General features: G+C 50.7%; 1 protein-coding gene across 1 annotated transcript in view; it reads right to left on the bottom strand.

Moving 5' to 3' along the window:
- Window positions 1-21,267, bottom strand: part of FCGBP (Fc gamma binding protein) — a 37,785-nt gene extending 16,518 nt beyond the window's left edge. The window contains 9 exon segments of the mRNA XM_088800746.1: window positions 863-1,062; window positions 1,154-1,739; window positions 4,028-4,620; window positions 6,749-7,316; window positions 9,244-9,848; window positions 12,212-12,782; window positions 16,459-16,800; window positions 18,556-19,841; window positions 21,213-21,267. Of these exon segments, the coding sequence (XP_088656872.1) occupies window positions 863-1,062; window positions 1,154-1,739; window positions 4,028-4,620; window positions 6,749-7,316; window positions 9,244-9,848; window positions 12,212-12,782; window positions 16,459-16,800; window positions 18,556-19,841; window positions 21,213-21,267 (4,806 nt within the window).
- Window positions 21,268-21,795: the final 528 nt, after the last annotated feature.

The raw sequence follows: 21,795 nt of genomic DNA, 5'->3' as shown, positions 1-21,795 counted from the left end.
AGCCTGTTTCTGCTATGTTCAAATCGTATCGCTCAGTGCAAATTACTTAAACCTCTTTATGCCTCAGTTTTTACATCTGTAAGTGGCAAGTAACAATAGCGCCTACCTATGAAAGTATAACTGAGTTACTAATACATAAAAAAGTACAGATGAAATGAAACAGAGATTTCCTTTAAATCATCCAGATGGAGAGGAAATGGGTAGAGATGAAACAAGATTGGGAACTATTATTTTTGAAGCTGAGTGATGCATACATGGAGATTTATTACACTGTTCTCTTTCACATGTTTGAAAATGTTCATAATGAAAGGTTTAATTACGTCACTATACTATTACTATTACTATACATATAGCACTTAAAGCAACACCGGGCACATAGTAAGCACCATCTGCCTATTTGCTGTTATTACTATTATTATTTGTATGAGGAGAGCAACAGAGAGGGCCCTGCCCTCACAGAGCTCGCAGTGCTTTGAGGAGACAGACTTTAGACAAACACACTCAAATCGAAGGAAAAGGAGGAACTCTGAGAGTGGGAGAGGGAAGCGGAGGAGTCAGCCATTACTGTAACAGACAAAATCTAGACCTGGGATACAAAGCCAAAACTTGACCTGGGGAGCCAGGGGAGGGTTTAAAGTTGCAGGAGCCATGGTGCTATTTACAAAGGTCTTTCCTGCTACCAGAGAGAGCAAAAGCAAGGCTGGGAGGGGACAAACTGGACCCCAGTGGGGCCGTGGGGAGTGAAAGAGGGGTGGGTGGGAGACGCTCAGGAGGCCAAGTGGACAGGCTGTGGGGCTGATGGGCAGTGGGAGGGGGTCCAGGGTGAGAGCCCCGGCTCTGCCTGGGATGACCGGGTTCCTACCTCATAGTAGATCCCGTGGTAGTAGCAGCCACATTTCTCGATGGGCACGCAGGTTTCGCCGTCACTGAGGAAGCCAGCGTCGCACTGGCAGCCCTCAGCACACCTATCTCGGCACGGCGGGGTGTCACTCAGTGCAGAGCAGGTGAGAGAGCAGGTGTCTACGCAGAGCTCGTAGTGGCTATGGGGGGGGCACTTCATGGCTGCAAAGAGGAGGGGTGGGTCAAAGCCCCTGGGAAGCAGGGTGTGCCCCTTCTGTGCCTCCACCTCCCCACCCCTCTGCCCCTCACTCACGACAGAAAGATTCGGTCCTCCAGGGTTCCACGTGAACTCCAGCTGCCTGACAAGCACTCACGTAGGCCTGGATGTTGCTGCAGAGAATGTCCTGGTTCCCGCCACCCACGCAGAGATCAAAGACACAATCTTCCACGAGGCCCTGGGGATCGAGCAGCATCTGGCAGGCGGCCAGTGGCCCCGTCAAGCTGCTGATGAACCCACAGAACTCCTCCTGCTTGTACTTCTCCTGCAGCTCAGGTGCGCACTCCGGGTTGCAGTTCTCGCCCGGCTTGCATGTGGGCAGTGGCAGGCAGGAAGAGCCAGGCACTGCCTCTTCCCAGGAGTTGCCAAACTCATTGGCGTCACCTGCCTGCGAGCCGTCGGGCTTCCGGAAGTCATCCGTGGGGTCACCATTGTAATACCCACACAGGCCACTCATCTGCTGGTAGTAGTTGCCTGGGATGGTGACCCGCACATTGTACATAAGGTCGTAGGCCACACGCAGGCCAAAGTCAGTCTCGATCACCATGTCCAAGCCATGCTGGAAGGCCCTGACCCGGCCCCGCGCCATCACCACCGGTGGCTTCATGTCCATACCGTTCACCTGGGAGGAAGGAGATGCTATGCTTCAGAGGCTACACTTTGAAAGGGCAGCTCCTAGGTCAAGCCCCGACCTGACATTGAAGATCGTGTGAACTTAGTTTCCATATTTGTAAAATGGGTAAAATAATAGGGTCTTATAGGGGGTTGAACGGTGTTCTCCAAAAGATATGTCCACCCAGAACCTCAGAATATGACCTTGTTTGGAATAAGGGTCTTTGCAAATATAATGAGGGTAATGACCTGGAGAGGAGATCATCCTGGATTAGGGCGGACCCTATGTCCAGTGATGAGAGTCCTTGGAAGAGGCCAGAAGAGGAGAAGACACAGACACACAGAAGAGAAAGCCATGTGAAGAGGAAGACAGGGATTCGAGTGATGTGGCCACAAGCCCAGGAACACCTGGAAGTACCAGAAGCTGGAAGAGACAAGGAAGGATCCCCCCTAGAACTTTTGGAGGGGGCGCAGCCCTTGCCAACACTTTGGTTTTGGACTTCTGGCATTCAGAACTGTGAGAAAATAAATTTCTGTTGTTTTAAGCCACCAAGTTGGTGGTAACTTGTTCTGGCAGCCACAGGAAACTAATCAGGATCTCAATGCGATAACGTTAGCAGCTATCCTTTAATCACCACTTACTACAGTGATCAATCGTGCAGTGACTGACTCCAGAGCCACCTGCCTGGGTTCAAACACAGCTCTGCCCCTTCCTCTCTCTGTGACCTTGGGCAGGTAAGTCACCTCTCTGTTTCTGTTTCCTCATCTACTAAGTGGGAATGAGGGACTTACCCCATAGGGTTGTTGTCAGGATTCGATACATTAATATTTGCAAAGTGCTGAGAAAGGTGCCTGGCATAGAATGGGTGCTCTGGCAGCGTTCACTGTTATTATTAACTATGACTGGGAATTTTTATTTTGAAGAGTAAATGGGTGCTACAGGTTTTTGCCTTAAGCATCAGTGGGTGGAAAGTCAAGCAAAATTCCTGAGGAAATGTACTTCAAGTCCATGAGCCAAGAACCAGTGGTTTCAGGTTACGGCTGCTGGGCAGCAACAAAGCCTTGGAAATCCACCCCTGAGTAACACCTCGCTGGGCCTTCCTCAATACAGATACAATGAGCATTAGATTCTCTCGGGAGTGCGAGGGATCGGAGAAGACAGGAGAAAAACATGCTCCTGGCTGAGTCCCCTGAAAACAAAGTCAACCACCCCACTTCCCAAGCAGGGACAAGTAGTGGTTAAGGACAAGTGACTTAACCCCATGCCTCAGTTTCTTCATCTGTAGTAGTTTGCAGCTCATAGAGAAGCTGGGGGATTCAGTGAGATGAACTAACAAGAACACCAACAACGCATAGGTGTTCCAAGCCAGCTATGTGTCAGGTGCTATTCTAGAAGCTTGGCTACATCAGGGACTATATTAAAACATCGAGGGCATGTCCAGTGTGCAGTGAGCACCTGAAAAAGTCGGCTATTCATCAGCATCCTCATCGTCAATCCTGCTTCTCACACAGCGGCACTGTGCCTGCATTTTAGTGGGATCTCAGGGGAAAACCCTCCAGTGTACGTGAAATCCCAGTTTCCACGTGAGACCAAATCCTTCTCGGTCTGAAAAGCACCACGGAGCACCCAGGGTCCAGCGTGCTGTCTCCTGGTTCACTATCGTGGGTTCAAGTCCTACCTTTGCTGAGGGACCGGGGGTCAGTGATGGGACCGCCCCCTCTAAAAAATAAAGCAGATCATGGTACTTCCCGCTACTACTGCGAGGATAAAATGACACTATGGATGTGAAGGGCTTAGCAGCAATAAGGTCTGGGGTCAGCTGTGTAAAATCCGTAGCTGCTGTTATTGTTGTTATGGCTGCTAAGGGGTGATGGGGTCACCCACATGATTGGCCCTGTCCTTAAACCTTTCCCATCCCTGAATTTTTCCAACTTCTGATTGCACAATGTTCTGCAGCTGGCCGTGAGAGCAGGGAGGTGGCTGGGGCAGGGACGAGGACTCAGTGGAGGGGACGAGGGGTGGGAGAGTTGTTCAGAGGGGACAGTCCAGGGGCAGGGAGAGGGGAGACTGAGGAGCATAGAGGGAGGGAGACGGAGCCACATGGCAGCAGGTCTCAGGTCCCCAAAGCCTCTGCCCTCCTTGGCTCCGCACTCTGGGATCTGACTGGCATCCCCTCTTCTGGTGACCCCATGCCTCCCACACGCACTCTGAGCCCTGTGCCCCCTGCCCCTGGGCTGAGTGCTGCCTGTATCCCACCCACAGTTCCCCTCCCCTGCAGGTTCCGTCCCTGCTCTCACCGTGACCTTCCAGTGCAGCTGCTCCAGCCGCAGGGTGAAGTTCGCCACCTGGACAGTGATCACTTTGGTCGCACTGACTTTCCTATTGTTCCACTGCGCATTCTCCTGGAGGACGGTGAACTGCTCCAGGCCGGGCTGGGTCCCGAAGCTGCGAGCCAGCACGTACACACAGGTGCCCATGAAGTCGAAGTGGCGGCCATCAAAGGTGGTGTAATGGGGGTCTCCTGATGCCTGGCAGGTGGCAGACCCCACAGCCACACAGCGCAGGATGCCACCGGACGGCTGGCAGACCTCGTGTGGGCCACAGGAGGAGGCTTTACAGGTTATCTGGCCACCTTCATGGCAGTAGCAAATGGAATCGCAGCCCGGTCCGGGATAGAAGGTCTGGCCTGGCGGGTGGTAGACGCCCTGGTACACGCAGCCGCAAGTGGACAGGGACACGCAGGACTCACCACTGAGCGCGAAGCCCTCGTCGCACACGCAGCCCTCATGGCAGTCGAGGCCGCAGCCCCCAGGCACTGGAAGGTCTCCACAGGACAGCGGGCAGCCGTGGGAACAGGCCTCATAGTGACTGTGGGGCGGGCAGCTCAGCGCTGCAGGGAGAGTGACCATCAGGATGGAGAGACCCTTCTCCCGGGTGACACAGCTGACCCCAACACACACGCATGTGCACACACATGCTCACACACACTCACACATAAGCAGTCCAGCTACAAGGATCCCTTCTGTTGAGCGGGGAACAGATTACATCACAGCTAACCTGATCCTGATAATTAGGTTTCTTTCCCTTGTTAACCGTGATTTGGGTTACCTGTGTCTTTAGTGAACTTATTCAAGTTGGTAACCAGTTGTGGATCTGTGGTGTGTATTTTAAACATTCGGAGACATGTACAGTGTGTGTGCGTGTCTGTGTGATCTATGCAGTGTATTTGCGAAGGCAGTTATTCTTAGCTTCTGCACTCTGTAGTAGTAGTAATTCTACAGTATATTAAAGTATTTGGCCACGTTGTAAAGAAAAAAAAAAGAATCCTTGTTTCTCTCTTCAAACCCCACTCACTCCAGATTATAGGACAGGCAGTTTCCTCAAAAAACAACAACAACAACAAAAAACGAAACGAAAACTGAACCTAATCCAGCCTCTATCTGTGCAGTCCTATCCATTAGTCACTTGTGGCTATTTACATATAATTGAATTAAAATAAAATAAAATCGAAGATTTAGTTTCTTGGTCACACTAGCCCCATTTCAAGTGCTCAGGAGCCACATGTGACTAGTGACCAGATGGGACAGCTCAGATATAGAACATTTGCATTGTCACTGAGGTTCTATTGGATGGCACTGTTCTAGGTGTAATATCCAGTTTACGAGAGAATCTGGTGGGACAAGTTAAATAACACTATAAAGCAGCAACTAGCTAAAATCAGAAAGCAGGCAATCCTGCAGGACAAATGATGTGTTTTTTTTCCCAATAAATAAATGGCATGAACAAAAGGAAGGGGTAGATAGAGGAGTGGATATGTGATAAAGCAAGTGTAGTAAAATATGGGTTGTAGAATCTAGATGGTGAGTATCTGAGTATTCACTGTAAATTCAACGTTTCTGTATATTTGAAGAATTTCATAATAATATGTTTGGGGGAAACAGAAAGGGAACTATTAAAGGAAAAATGTGATTTAAGAAAAATCAACCCAACGCAATGTGTGTGGATTTGGTCGGATCCAGATTCAAAAAACTGAAAAAACATATTTTTTAGACAACTAGGGAAATTGGAACCCAGATTGGGTTTTAGATAATGTTAAGGAATTAGTGACATTCGAATGCTTTTTGATTCCAACGTGGAAGTCTCTTTTTTGATCACTGCATCATCAGTTTTTGCTGGGTAACAAACATCCCCAAAGCTTACTGAATTAAAGCCACAGGTATTTATTATTTCTCATGATTCTGTGGGCTGTGCACTTATTTAAATTTAGGATTAAAACTGGAGAGGTATGGTTGAACTTCTATTAAGTTCAGAAACTTTAGAAGTCAGAAAATAGTGGTTATCTCTTGGGGCATAGTGCTGGGAATGGGGTGTGAAAGGACTTCTGAAGGGGTGGGAATCTTTTTCATGATTCTTGGGACAGGTTATGCAGATTTGTTCTCTCGCTGAAAAATGTCAAGTTGCTTACTTATTATATGTACATATTTTTGAACATGTGTATTGTATTTCAACAATAAATTTAAAAATGTAAAGATCCAGTGAAGGGGTACATGGCTTTCAAACTTCTTTGATAGCAAGCAAAAACATTTGAAGACCATTCCTGCACCCATCCATATCTGATGCAAGGGTCTCAGACTGACTGCCCAAGGGGCCAGGCAGATGTTGTAAATGAATGAAGTAGGACAGATGGGGACCAAGAACTGGAGAGGGAACGAAGCTCCTTTTAAAGACAATATGACTGCTTGTTTCTGAATGACAGGTGCCATATGGGAATCAAACGCTGGGCCACCAGATGTATTTGGTTGTCTTACAGATGTTTACTGCATCTATGACTTCCTAGCTGTCATGATCCTGAGCATGTAACTGAACCTTTCTGAGCTTCAGTTTCCTCATCTGTTAAATGGGTAAAACCATAGTCCCTATCTCATGGGTTGTTATAAGAATTAAGTGAATTAATGATATTTATACGTTAATGAATATACACAAGGCTGAGCCCCCCAGTTGTTACTATTGGTACTCACGGCAAAGCTCCTCACTCCTCCAGGGGTACACAGTGGCCCCCGCGGCCTGGCATGCCTCAGTATAGCTGGCCAATGCATCACACAGTGGCCCAGACTGGCCTGGGAGAATGCAGCGGTCGTAAACACAGTCGCGCACAGCACCCTGTGGATCCAGTGTGTCGTGGCACTCTCGGAAGGGGCCCTCAGGGTCGGCAAGGATCCCACACTCCTTCTTGCTCTGCAGCTGCTTGGCTATCAGGGAGTCCAGCGTGGGACAGTCACCTGGCTCGGCTGCTCCACAGCCCGGCCTGGTCTCCTCCTGCCAGCTATTCCCGAAAGCCAGTGCACTGGAAGCTTGGCCTTCACCACGCAGAGTCAGGTCATCACCTGGGTCCCCATTGAAGTTACCACAGAGCCCCTTCAGGGCCCCAGCATAGCTGCTGGGCACCTTCACAGTCACATGGGCATCCCAGTTGTAAGTGACGGTCAGGCCAAAGTCTGTGCGCACGACAGCATATTGGCCCTGGCGGAACACCTGCACCTGCCCATCTGCTGCCTGGAAGGGCAGGTACTGAATGATGTCGCCCACCTGGGGAGAGATGCAGGAGGGTCAGGGTATTCATGGCTCTGTGGCCCACCCCTCTTTCACTCAGCTCCAGCTATTCTGGGCTCTTTGCTATTCTCTTGAGCACATTATGCTTGGTCCCACCTCAGGGCCTTTGCACTTGCTATTCCCTCTGCCTGGACCACCACCCACTTCTCTTTGTCCTTAAAGTATCAGATTAAATCCAAATCTCTAACCCATGACCTTCAAAGCCCTGTCTCTCCATTACATCCCTGACCTCACCTCCTCTCACCCTCCTCCTCACTCATTCTGCTCCAGCCACTGGCTTTCTTGACATTCCTCTAATTCCCCCAGTTTCGTCTAACTTTAGGGCCTTTTCACGTGGCTAAGAACACCACCGACCACTTTTCTCCTGGCTGCTTCCCCTTCATCCTTCAGGACTTGGTTTAAATCCAAGCCCCTTCCCTAGAAGGTACTGCTTAACTTTGGCTCCATCCACTTTTGTGCCTGCATCCCCTGCCACATCACTCACCCAGCCTCCTTGCTGTCCACCCGAACATATCAGTGCACTGTCACCTCAGGGCCTTTGCACTTGCTGTGTTCGCTTCCTGGAATACCACCCATCACTCTGCACTTGGCCACTTGTACTTCACCTTTTAGGTGTCAGCTTTGATCCAAATCCCTCACAATGGCCTAAGAGGCCCCAGATTGGAATAAGCCCCACTACTCTCCAATTGAATTCTCTAGTAGTGAATTCCTAGCCCCAGGTTGTTCCTGCCTCAGAGCCTTTGTACTTGCTGTTCCCTCTGTCTGGAACACCCTTCCAGGCTTTTCTCTCTCTGCTTGTTCCATCTCTTTCTTCAGGAGAAGCAATAGAAGGTAATGGTTGAGAGTATAGACACTGGAGCCAGATAGCATGGTTTCAAATCCTGGCTCTGCCACTCATTACCTGTGTGTCCTTGAATAGGTGAATTAACCTTTCTGTGCCTCAGTTTCCTCATCTAACAAGATTAAGTATTTCACAGGATTGTAGAGATTAAATGAGTTACTATATGTCAATCATTTAACACGTAGAAGTAACTTAATATATGTTGGCTATTATTATTCAAGCTTCAGTTTAAATGTCATCTCAGAGAGGTGACATTAATAAATATTCATATTTAGGTTCTCTGTCTAGAAGCTTCTCTATGCCAAACCAGGTTTTATGGGCAGAATTTCCTTTACTCCAAGGTCATTCTGAGGGTTAAGAATTAAGGTCTGTAAAGAGTTTAGCATAGTGCTTGGCAAGTTCTCTTGGTTTTCCATTTCCAATCAGCCTCCTCCCAAAAGCATGGGCCACTGCCCCAAACTGCTCAACAATAATTATTAACTATTGTGACTCTTACAACAACCTCACCTCTCGATTTTTATCTTTTATTTTTTAAAAGAGTAAATCAGGGGTTCTTGACTTCTGCTGGGTGGTGGACCCTCTGAGAACCCTCTGCTCAGAAACTTGCCACTGTTTGGTCCCTTTCCCCCAGCCATGACCCCTAGTTACTGACCTTTTACAGGTCACCTTACTCTCTGAAAATCAATCACCCTCCAGAGGAATGCACAAAAGTATAACTTGGCAGGATTCATATCAATAAAATATGAAGTCAACATTTACTGAAAATTTGCTTGGTGCCAAGGCCTCTTTTAAACACCCTACAAATATTAACTGGTCAAATTCCCACAACCACCTTGAAAAGTGCCTTCTACTTGGAGGCACCCTCTTATTATCTCTTTTGACAGAGGACAAAACGAAGGCCCCTAGAGACAAAGTCACACAGCCAGGGAGAGGCAGCACCCCTGGCTCGGGGGCCAGAGCTTTAACCACTGACCACACGTCTTCTAAGAGACCCCCAGCCCCACTCACTCTCTGGAAGGATGTCCTGCCCGTCCACCCGGCCCTGGGTGCCGCGTTGCTCACCAGCACTTGTCCAGGATACTGCCGGCGCACCTCCACCTTCACTCCGAGGGCCTCCACGCGCACGGCGCGCGTGTAGCTCACGGTCTGGCTGCCCCGATGCTCATTTTCCACCAGTACCCGGAAGGCGGGCAGCATCGCGTGCTGGCCGCTCGAGCCGGACAGCAGGTAAGTGCAGGTGCCCATGAAGTCGAATCGCCGGCCGTCAAAGCTCACATAGTGTGGGTCCCCGGACGCCTGGCAGCTCCCGAAGCGGTCAGCGTGGCAACCCAGGATGTCGTTCTTCACCAGGCAGCGCTCGCCGGCCGGGCAGCCCTGCGTGTCCTTACAATGCACCTCCCTGGTAGCGTTGTCGCAGGTACAGAGCCGCCGGCACTGGGAATCGGCCCACACCTGCTGGCCCGGCGCCAGCGGGCGGCCTTCATAGATGCAGCCACAAGACGATGCCGCCACGCAGGCACCGCCGCTGGCCACGAAGTCCGGGAGGCATGTGCAGCCCTCCACGCACGGGCGCTCGGAGCAGTTGGCTGGTTCTGCGGCGGGGTTGCAGGAGGCAGGGCAGGCGGGACTGCAGGGATCATAGCGGCTGTTGGCTGGGCAGGACAGGGCTGCAGGGACACAGGGATGCGCGTCAGGCCAGTGCAGGCGCCCTCGAGGGACGCCCAGCTGGGAACGTGCCAGGCCTTCCCTCCCGGAATCCTGCTCCTCCCTCAGAGCTCCCCATCTAGTTCATGGCACTTCCATCCTTCAAGACACTCAGGCCCCAAACTTCAGAGACATAGTCGACCCTCCCCCCTTCATTCGCTGGACAACCAATCTGTCAGTAAATCGTGTGAGCTCCATATTCAAAATCTATCCCTTTCTCCTCTCACCACCGTCCCCACCCTGATGCTGTCTACCCCAGTAGCCTCCTGCCTGATCACCTTGGGCCCCATCCTGCTCCCCTCCGTCCCCCTGGCTGGCCCCATCCTGCTCCCACAGTCTTCCTCACAGGAAGCCAGAGGGACCCTGTGAACATCTGAGTCAGACGATGTCTCTCTCTGCTCAGAGCCCTCTGGAGGCTCGGTCTTGCTCAAAGGAAAAGCCAGAGTCTCCCCCACCTCTGTGGCCATTGAGGCCCCACACGACTGGGCCCCATCACGTCTCAGCCCTGTCTCCTCTCACTCTCCTTCTGGCTCACTCTGCCCCAGCCACTGTGGCCTCCTCATGGGTCCTCACACTCCCAGCTCGGGGCCTTGGCTCTCGCTGTTCCCTCAGAAGGCAGTGCAGCATGTGGCTAAGACAAGGCTACGGAGCCCAGATGTCCTGGGTTCCAATCCCAGCTCTCCCCGTCTTAGCTGTGTGATGACTTGATGAGCAAATGATTCCAACCACCAAACGCCTCATTAGTAAAATGGGATAATACCAGTGCTGCCCTCACAGGGTTGCTGTGAGGAGTAAGTGAGTTCATATGTGTGGCGACACCCAATGGACATCACTGTTATTACAGTGCTACCTCGGTTTTCTAACGTAATCTGTTCCGGAAGACCGTTCGAGTTCTGAAACGTTCGAAAACCGAGGCACAGTTTCCCCATAGAAAGTAATGCAAAATGGATTAATCCATTCCAGACCTTTAAAATCAACACCTAAAACTGCAAATTTAGCATGAATTTTACTATCTAATGATACCATAGATCCATAAAATTGATGGCATTTGTAAACCGAAATGTTCGTCAACGGAGACGTTCGAAAACCGAGGTACCACTGTACTTCGCGGACTCTGTTGCCTTATCCTGATCTCTGTCATCTCTCAATGTCAACTGCTCAGAAAGGTGTTCCCTGAGCATCCTCTTCATGAGTCTCCCATTTGTTCTCATTACATGAACTTCATTTCTTCTGCTCTCTGAACTGAAGATACTCCACAGTTTACTGCTACTCTGTCTTCCTGACAGGATATAAGTTCTGCGAGAGTGGGGACCTAGTCTGCCTCAAACACAGTTGAATCAGCACCAAGGACAGGGCCTGGCCCGTAGGAAATGATCCTCAAAGACTGTGGAAATGAGTGAGTAGATGAACGAACTCACTGGTTCCTCTTCTGCACCAAGCATTGGGGACTCTGGGGAGGAGGGTGTTTACTGGGCAGTAAGGACACAGCAGTGACCAAGACAAACCTCAAATGGCCTCAGTGTCTCACCCAGACTTACTCCCCCTCCACAGTCCCTGTCGCAAGCCCTGTGCTGGATGCCTCTTCCTCCTTCCCTCTAGCCTCTCTGCCTCCAGAGCATATATCTGGGAGTCTCACAGCAGAGGGACATCAGGTGGCTATTCATCACCAGCACAGGGAAGGGGCCAGACAGTGGTTCCGGGAATGCTGATTGAATGAATAAATAAATGAGTGAATGAATGAGTAAATGTATGGACACTTGGCTAAGGAGTTTGTCCTTTATGCAAAGGTCATTGGGGAGTCATGGAAGGGATGTAAAGGCAGAGATGTAAAGGAAGAGATATTTCTGCTTTGGGACTCTGAAGACAACCTCTCATGCCAAGCTTTGCACATGCTCTTCCTTCAGCCTGCAACCCACTTTCTGCTCCCTTTCTCCTGTCTAGTTCCAAGCCCTCCTACAGGTTGCTAATTGGGCCTCCTTTTCTCTAGGAAAATCTCCTTGACCCTCCCTTTCCCCAACCCAGGCTGAGTTAGGAAGCGTCTTTGGTCTCCCATTGCCTTCTGGGCCTTCGCCCACCCAGCCCTGACCACTCTGCCTGTGCCTCCTCCAACCCAGCCATGACTACTCTGGGCTGTCACTTATTTAGTGATATGTCTGCCTGAACCTTAGGCTCCCTGTCGCAAAGCCTGGCTGTCTTGTCCCTCTCCATGTCTCTGGCCTGGCCCAGCTCTGGGCTGAACCACAATAAGTGCTCAGATATTGAGCAGATGTCAGGGGTCCCCTGCCTCCCACCATGTGCTCCCAGCCCCAACCAGGGCATCACTCACGGCAGTTGGCTGGTGACCTCCAGTCCTTGACAGAGATGTCGTGCTCCAGACAGGCCTGGGCGTAGGCGCTGAGGCCCCGGCACAGGCTGAACCGGTCCCCGTGGGCCACGCACAGGTCATATACACATTCCTTCAGGAAGGGCTGGGGGTCCAGATGCTCGTGGCAGGCGGCAAAGAGGCCATCGGGCTTGGTCAGCATGCCACAGAGATTGCTGCTCGCATAATGCTGTGCCTGGTCTTCGGTGCAGGAGGGACAGTCGTTCTCGCAGCCGTCCTGACACAGGTAGTCTCCATCATCCAGCTTCCAGCTACTGGCAAACTCCACAATGTTAGGAGCTTGCTCCTCGTCAGGGGTGAGGAAGTCATCATCGGGGTTGCCATTATAGTTGCCACACAATCCGTACACCTGGCCTCGGAAGCGCTCAGGCAGGCTCACGGCCAGCTGGGAATTCCAGTCGTAGGTGACCACCAGCCCGAAGTCCAGTTCCACAATGACCCGTGTCCCACTGTGGTACACGTGGAAGCGACCCTTGCCCAGGGAGACAGGCAGCCTCGAGCGCTGGTTGTCAATCTGCAGCAGGGGTGAGGAGGGAAGGGAGTGGTCAGAGATGCCCTGTGGTCTGGCCTTCAGCTCCTCATGTCCTCCCAGGCCTTCCCCTGCTCTAGCTGCGGTGGGATTCCTCCCTCCTGCTACTGCCACCAACCAAGCCTCAGGATCTTTGTCCTTGCTCCCCATGGCCGGAAATGCTCTGCCCCTAGATGCACACGTGACTACTTCCTCACCTCTTACAGAAGCTTTGCTCAAATGGTACCATCCCAGTGAGGCCAGCCCTACTACCCTGCTTTATATGGCAACCCCTCCCTATTCCCTTCTCCTGTTTCCTGTTCTATTTGTTCCTATACCTTCTAACCTTCTAGAATATAATTTGCATGAATCAGCTGTCTAGCTCCATAGACTGTCAGCTCCACAAAGACAGGGATTTTTGTCTGCTTTGATCCCTGTTTCATCTTCAGTGCCTAGAACAGTGCCTGGTAGAACAGTGGGCACTCAATGAGTGAATGAAGGCACTGCTGTGTTAAATAAACACTCACTGGGCACCCACTCTGTGTCTGGCCTGTGCTGGGAGATCACGGAGATCTAGTGATGACCGAGAAAACCCTTGACCCTGCTCTCATGGGGCTCCCAGTCCAAGGGAGAGACAGAACTGTCACTAGACAGTGACAGATCAGAATGGACAGGGCTGGGGTAGTGGAGGCACAGGAAGCTGTGGGAGCCTAGAACAGGGGCCAGATCCAAACTTGCACATCAGACGAGGCTTCCTGGAGGAAGAGACAGCTCAGCTGAGCTGTAAAGGATCAGTGAGGGGTAGCTACCACAACAAGGATGGGGAAGGGTATTGCTTTGCAAATGTCCTAAGTGGAGAGAGAGTCTGGCCAGGAGATAAGGAGAGTGTCTCTCTGGCCCCTGGACCCATTTCCTCTTCCTGAGTATCTTCTCATTCTTACCCCACACGTTGTCGTCTTAGCCAAGAGGATGGGGTATGAAAATGGAGTAACAGGCAGAGGGAACAGGACGAGTGATGGTCTGAAGGTAAGATAGGTCAGTCAGTCAGTCAGCCAGGAAGGAAGGCGTGCGTGCATCCCCCTGTGTGTCCGGGCCTAGCAGGCAGTGGTGCACACACAGCAGGCACAGAGGCGGCTCAGGGCCCCACACTCACAGGCTCTGTTCAGGGACCACTGTTCAAAGCCGTCTCTCCCCTAAGATCCGTGATCTCCACTTTTAAATGGCACAGTCACATTTGTTCATTACAGAAAACTTATAAAATGTGCATGAGCAAAAATGAGAAAAGAGAAATCACTCATATTGCTGTAGAAACACACACACATACACACACACTTTATAATCCTGCCAGATTTTTTCTACCTTTAAATACATTTATATATTTTTTTAAAATAATGAGACCGTGCTGAAGTTACCCTGTCACGAACTCCTCTTTTCTCCCAACAATGTCTTGTGGACAGCCTACCATGGTTCTACCAGGAGCTCTAAACCTTTGTCAGCTCACTGATCTCAGTAAGGATCTGACAAAAGCAATGGACCCTCTCCCTGAAAAACTGCATGGTCTGTGCAAAACTCTGCACATAATTTCAAGGGATTTGAAGTCCCCCTGAGCCTGTGCTCCATCCCTCTAGGTCTCAGAACACCGACTTTAATCCACTTGGCGATTAATCTCACAGGTCCACCTGAACACTCACAAAATGAGGGAGGTATATTCACTGAAGTACTGTTTGCCATCAAGAACAAAGTGTCCATTCACAGATGACTGAGTTAAATGAGCTATGATGCACCCATGTGATGGAGAAGGATGCAGCTGTAAGAAAGAAGGGGAGGCTCCCTATCCACGAATACGGAAGCAACTCCAGAATGTACGGTTCAGCGCAAAAAGCAAAGTACAGAGCAGAGCAGAGCATACAGTACAGTACACTTTGGGAAAAAGGGAAGAGGTAAGAATGGATGTTTATGGTTGCTTGTATTGGCATCAAGAAACCCTAGATGAATACTCAAGAAATCAGTAAAAGTCATCACGTGTGGGGAGTGGGGGAAGAGCAGATGAAGACAGGAGTGACAGCAAGACCTCTCACAAAATGCCCTTTTTGTTTTGAACTATGTGAAGGCTTTACCTATCAAAAAAAAAAAAAAAAAAATCTCAGCAACATGGAAGAATCTCCAAAGTATTATGCTGAGCAAACGAAGACTTACACAAGAGGCTTCTTACACTGGATGAGTCTATTAATACGAAGTTCTTGAACAAACAAACCTATGGTGGAAAAAAAATCAGTACTCTGATTGCCTTTAGGGTGAGGGGGGATTGTTTGGGAAGGGACATGGGGGAATTTTCCAGAGTGAGGAAAATATCCTATATCTCAATGGAGGTTTGGGTTGCTCATTTGTAAAAACTCAGTGAACTGTACGCTTAAGATTTGTGGATTGTATTATGTATAAATTTTATCTCAAAGGTAAGCAGTAAGAAGTGTAAAAATATTGTATTCCAGTTAATGATATGGAATTTGAAGTCTTTAGGGGTGAAATGTACTGATGTCTAGAACTTACTTTTAAGTATGTAAAAAATAAGATGGATTGTTGAATGGACAGAGGGGTGGACAGATGCTAGATGTGTGCTAAATGAAAAAGAGTGAAATGTTTAGAATCTAGGTGGCTGGCCCATGAGAGTTCACTGCACAGTGATTTCAACTTTTCAGGATGTTTGAACGTTTTCATAATAACATGGTGGAAAAAGGGGACATAATTGCTCTAGGCTGTTATCTATATTGGCTGAGTTTCCCAGGGGCAGAAGGGCCTAGAGCAGGGGTGTCCAAACTGCGGCCGCGGGCCAACTGCAGCCTGCGATCCATTGTTAGTTGGCCCGCAGCAAATTCCAAAAATATATTTCGTTTACTTAAATAAACCAGGTGAGGCAATACGTGCTTCACTTCACCTCGAGTGAGTGGCCCGGCTGTTTGTGTATTTTACCGCATATGGCCCTTGATGAAAACCGTTGAAAAAAGTTTAGCCACCCCTGGCCTAGAGGTTAGGAATAGGCACTCAGAAGCCGGCCTGCCCCTGTTCCCAGCTCTATCTCTTACAGCTCTGAGTCCCTGCCAAGCAACTCATCTCTCTGGACCTCAGTTTCCTCATCTAAAAGTGTTGGTAACAATGCCTATCCCACAGATTGCTGTGAAAATTAAAGGCATTAATACCTGGAAAGTGTTAAGAAACAAGTCTGGCACATAGTAGGTGCTCACTAAATTTAGTGTTTGGTCACTTAAGAAATTTCCCATTGTTGGACATTTTCCTTTTCTTCCCCCCTTTCCTTCCTTCCATCCTTCCTCCCTCTCTCCCCCCCTTCCTCCCTTCCTTCTTTCCTCCTCCTCCTCCTTCCTCGGGCTCTATCTCTCTCTCTCCTTCTTTATTTTTTTGCTATTATAAACCATATTGGCATAAACTTTTTTCCCTAACCATATCTCTGAGCATCCTTAAATTTTTTTATAAGTACAACTGCTGGACAAAAGGGGTTTAAGGTTCTGCCGCGGGTTTTCAAATCCACCTGCCCAGCCCCCACTCCCTGGGCCCTCTCCTTGTACCCTCCTCCCCCTGGCAAAGGGCTCAGGTTGGGGGCCTGACACCCAGGCCTTGCCTCCTCCTTCTGACTGATGGGCATTAAACCCTGAAGATTCCGGATACTTACCCGGGCGAAACCAACTTCCCCGCGGAGCAGCGACACTGAGTGGCTATAGGCACGCACGGCGACGAAGCCCACGCAAGAGACGCGGTGGCTGCTCCGGTGCTCGTTTTTGACCTCCACGCTGAACGCGGGCAGAGTCTGGTCCTGGCTGTTCAGTTCCGCCATCGTGTACGAGCACGTGCCCATCATGTCGTAGTGACGGCCATCAAAGGTGGTGTAATGGGGATCACCGTGGGCGCGGCAGGTGGCCACGGAGACCGGTATGCACCTGGCCTGCCCGTTCTCCACTTGGCAGGATTGCGAGGGATGGCACTGCACATCTTGGCAGGGGTGCTTCTTCATGGACTTCTGGGCTGAGGAGGGAAGGGGGCGGAGGCGACAGAGAAGGAGTCAGGGGTGTCTTGGCAGTTGGGAATCCTGGCGCAATACCATTGTGAGGAGTTTGGGCAGTTCACTCACAACTACCCATTTTACAAGCGGGGAAACAGGTCTGGAATCTCACAGGGAGAGAGCTCCGCAGGCCTGACCCCAGCCCAGATTGTCTGATTCCTCAGCTCTGACCAGAAGGACTGAAAGGCAGTGAAGAAAGACCCACAGGAACAATCATGGAAATGTTAATTTGTTAATTTTCTCTCCCTGCTTCCTCCTCTCCCCTACTTTCCCATCCAGGTCAAAAGGCTAAGGCACCTTTTTCAAGGACAGAAGATGGAAGACAGAAACTGTTCAACAGAATGGAAATGACAGTGGAATCAGGCTGCTAGGCTAGAATCTTGGCTCAAGCAATTAGCTGTGTGACACCGGACAAGGAATTTTAAACTCTCTGTGCCTCAGTTGCCATATTTGTAACATGCGGATGATACTAATACCTTCTTTACAGGGACATATGGGGAGGGGAGTGCTGCCAGGTTTAAATAAGCTAAAACATAAGTAGGGTTTGGAACTGCCATAAGTGTTAATTGAGTGTTACCTGTTATAATTAATTACCTACCCCTTCCCCATCCTACTAATCAAGCCCAAGTGGCCCTTTGAAGTTGAGTGGCTTCCATGTCATGGAGGATGGGTGAGGGGTATTTTTGCCAGTGCTGGGAACCTTCGCGTCTGGGGTCTTAGCATGAGGGGGAGGGAGATCTAAATAAGAAGAAACAGCTCTTCCTGCCTGTCTTCGGAAGCTCTTGCCCTCTGTCTGCTCATAATAGCAGCTTACCCTTACGTAGTCCTACTCACTTGCCAGGTTACTCCCTACGTGCTTCACAAATGTTAACTTATTACACCCTCACTTAAACAATCCTGTGGGGGGGTGCGCGGTTAATTATCCCTGTTTTACAGATGTGAAAACTGAGGCCCACAGAGGCAAAGTCACATGCTCTAGGTCACACAAGCGGAGGTAGGATTTGAACCTGAGAAGTTTGGCTTTCACATTTGTGCCCTCAAATGCTGCACGGCCTTGGGGCAGCTTCTCAATGTGCTGAGCCTGAGGTTACACAAAGGGCCAGGTCCTAGAGGGGAACTATGTGAACAAGTGCGAGGTACCTAGAATGGTCCCCAGTATACTGAGGGGTGACACTCCCAGCATGGTAGGCCTGATTATTATTATACTTTTAGACCTTCTCAGTTTGGGCAGAAACGTTCCCATAGGAGGTGTGGGGGAGTGGCAGTTAGCAACTGGTATAGTTGTGTATCAGTTGCTACAATATCAAAATGTTTCCAGACTAGTTGGTAAGAAGCTGCTGACCTGACCCTGCCTCCCCACCCTTGCCCCAACGTCCCTCCCTCTCAGCACCTTGGTTCCCCCCTAGTATCCCTTCTCCAGCACCACCACCCCACAAAGCAACAGACAAAGGTCTGATGCCAGAGGATTCTGCTGCAGTGTTATTGCATCCTCCTGACTGGTTGGGACCCTGGATCGTACCGGTTGCCAAATATTTAGAGTATTGTTCCTGGAGGGGTGGGGGGTAGGAAGGGCCTGGGAAGCCTTTAGAAAAGCAAGGATGGCAGGGAGGATGGAGGTGAGGGGGGAACAGCCCAGCTGAGCCAGGAAACCACAGAAGAGCCAGGTGGGTGGGAAAGGGGGAAAGACAAAAGAGCCCGCAAAGGGGTCACCAGGTGGACAGGGCCAGGGGTCGTTTCCCATCACTCACTCTGGAGACAGGCAGCTGCTGTCCCATAACCTCCAGACTGGACCAGCCCGAAGATGAGCAGCCCGAAGTTGGTAGTGGCCTTGAACTCATGGACCACGTTAGCCATGCTGATGTCCATTTCGGCATATGAGAACTCACTGCCTGGTACCTCTGTCCAGGCGACATTGGCCCCCAGCCTTTGCCCGTCCACCGTGACCTCGTCAACAGCCTTCGTCTGTGCCATCATGATGGCCACAATGCTAGAGTCCGGCATGCCATCGACCGCATAGGCAGGGCAGTATGCCTCCACGTCGGGGATCAGGACCAGGTAGGGGTCATAGGTCACTCTGCCCTTTGTGGCACCTGTGCCAAACAGCAGGACTTGGATGCCCACATCTGCAGACAAGTAGAGTGGCTGGGAATGCCGGACCTCAAACTCAGACACATCACCTGCCTCAAGTCTCTTGGAGCCAGAGACATCCCCGTGTCTGTAGGTCAGCTTTGTGGTCTGGCTGGCCACGACATAGGCGAGATCGAAGCGGGTCTGGCAGGCTAGAACGGGTACCACATAGTGGGTGCCCCACGTGGAGGTGGGTAACAGCTGCTCCATCACGTGGTTGCAGTCTGTGTGTTTCTGGGCACAGCTGTGGCCAGAGAAGACCGCCACGGGGCTATTGGCTGTGATCTTTGACCCTGAGAGATCAGCCGTACTCTGCAGCTGGACCACCTCATAGGGTTCCAGAGTCAAACTCAAGACACTGCCTGCGGGATAGAGCTTGCCCTCAAATGTCACTTCCCCCTTCAGCTGCACGCTGATCGAGGCACCCTTCCCACAAGCCACCACAGCAAACTCCTTGACATTCTTGGACGAGATGCTGGGGGGTGTGAACACAAAATACTCGGTTCCCAGGGAACTGACCGGCCGCAGCAGTGTCAGCTCCCCTGAGTTGGGCTTAGCGTTTATGGCTTGCACAGAGATGGGGTGGTCACAGCGGACCAGCACCACATGCGCTGAGGTTTTGCTGCCAGTCAACTCAACGTTGATGTTGATGTCGACCATGGCCGACTGCCGAGGCTTCACCGTGACTTTCTGCAAGGTGCCATCTGCCTGGCTGACGATGGTAACTGAGGTGAGGCTGTCAGACAGGGTGGTGAGTAGGAGGTGGAGGAAGGCCTTGCCGTACCCGGCCTCGTAGTTCTGCAGGAAGGCTGTGAGGAATTCCTCCCCTCCAGTGTTGCCGGCGTCCACTGAGGCCTTCTGGGTCAACCCTGGGGCAAGATAACGCAGTTGTGTGTCCACTTATCCATCAGAGAAGCCACCCCATGCCCTGTGCCTAGATAACATGTTGAAATACAACTTGGGCTTCCCCCCACCCCTTTTCTCTTTCCTTTCTCCTTATTCACATGGCATTCACCACCAGCTTTTCTGGCTTTTGTTTTTCAAAAGCCTGAATGCTTTAGACAGGGATCGCCAACTCAAATGCTGACAGGGCCAGGGAAGTCATGTCAATGTGGGAAATAGTCGGGTGGTGACTGTGCAAATGGAGAATTCACACACCATCGAAAGGAGGTTGTTGCTATTAGCTTTAGCCTGTTGTTATTATGATGGCTTATGGGCTCTTTTTTTCTTTTCTTTTTTGCCAGATCTTACCATTTTTCAAGAGAAACTGGCTGTCTGAATTTCCACGTGAAATCTCCAAACCAAAATCGTTTTAAGCACTATGGAGTCCAAAGTGGCTGGATTCAGGTGCCAGTTTGTAATTTCTGTCTTATTAGGACGGGGGTGGGGGTGGGGGGGCAGTCTGAAGTGGGTAAAGGAAAGAAGGAGATTATGGAAGTGTGGACAAAATGTCTCCTAGAAATAGAGTGGGTGCTTTTCAACACCCCCAACTGGGAAGAGATTCTGCAGAAGACAAGAGAGGGAGAAAAGGAGGAAGCAGAGGGAGGAGGAGGAGGAAAAGAGAGAGGGAGAGGGAGGGAGCGAGGGAGGAAGACAGAGAGAGAGAGAGAGAGAGAGAGAGAGAGAGAGAGAGAGAGAGAGAGAGAGAGAGAGATACAGCATCTTGGGAAGAGTGTGAGAGTTATAGAAGGGCTGTCTGCTGAATAATGGAGCCATGAAGGGTATCCCAGGGTCCCACAGGGCCAAGGGACCAGGGACAATGAACATTTCAGAAGTAACCTAAATAAATGTTGACTGGTGACTAGAAGACCCTGAGGTCCTGTTCTCCCCCCCTCAGGCCTTTGGCTTTACTTAAAACTCTAGTCCTGGCCACAGACCTGGAGAATTGGGTACCAAGCCCTTCAAGAATGACTTTAGTGAAATTTTCCATCACCTCATCAGAATGAGGCTCAGAGTCAAAACTTTAGTTGAGTTGCAGAAAACCAAGGAGGTGGTATTTCTTGCACACTTGAGTTTGGGGACTAAGGTGTCCACCTGCTTCCCTCCAGAACAGAGAGAGAATGGGTGAATTCCACCACATTTCTCTGCAGAGCCTAAGGTGCCTCTCTCCCACTGCAGCTGGCCTGGGGTGGTGTTGGGACATGGTTTGCGATGGGGGCACACATGGAGGGTGCTGCCCTAGGCAGGCAGAGTTCCTCAGACTGGAACAAGGGCAGAGATGGGATCTTGGTTTCACTTACCCCACAGGAGGGTTGCTCCGGACCAGAGTGTCCACCAGCTCCACAGGAAACCCATGTCTGCAGTGAGGAAAGAGAGGGGGTCATAGGAGACTGTCCTAGAGAGGGCAGAAGGGCCCAATCTCAGGACAACGGTCACCTGGGCACCAGGAAAGCTGAGGTAGGCCGCATCCAAGGGCCAGTATGTGTGTGTGCCTGTATATAGGGGAGTTGGATGTCCAGTGGGTCTGGAGGTGGGGTGGAGAGGGCAGGACAGGGGCAAGAGTAGGAAACCTGATGTCCCACTGCCAAAGGGGACTCCAGTCCGGCTCTCTTACCTGCAGGTCCCTGGAGCTATAGGGCTATCCCCTGGGCTGGGCTATATAGTGGAGTTTCTTGGCTCCTCAGGACACACCCTGGGCCATCTGCCAAGCCGATGGTTCCAACTTCCTGGAGGAGGTTGCTGATCCCAGGGCCAGGTGGAATGGGGACCATGAAGTCTTCTGAAGGGTGGAGGGCAAGCCTGGATGTCTGAGTCTTGAGGGGTGTGAGAACAGATGGTGGCTGTGCCCTGGGAGCCTGATGGGAACTTCGGTCCTGAAAGGGT

The sequence above is a fragment of the Rhinolophus sinicus genome, chromosome 8 (genome assembly GCF_057876585.1).
Source record: "Rhinolophus sinicus isolate RSI-liver-muscle chromosome 8, RSI-T2T, whole genome shotgun sequence".
NCBI lineage: Eukaryota > Metazoa > Chordata > Mammalia > Chiroptera > Rhinolophidae > Rhinolophus > Rhinolophus sinicus.
Note: the sequence above shows the minus strand (reverse complement) of the source record. Positions and strands in the feature narration are given on the sequence as shown.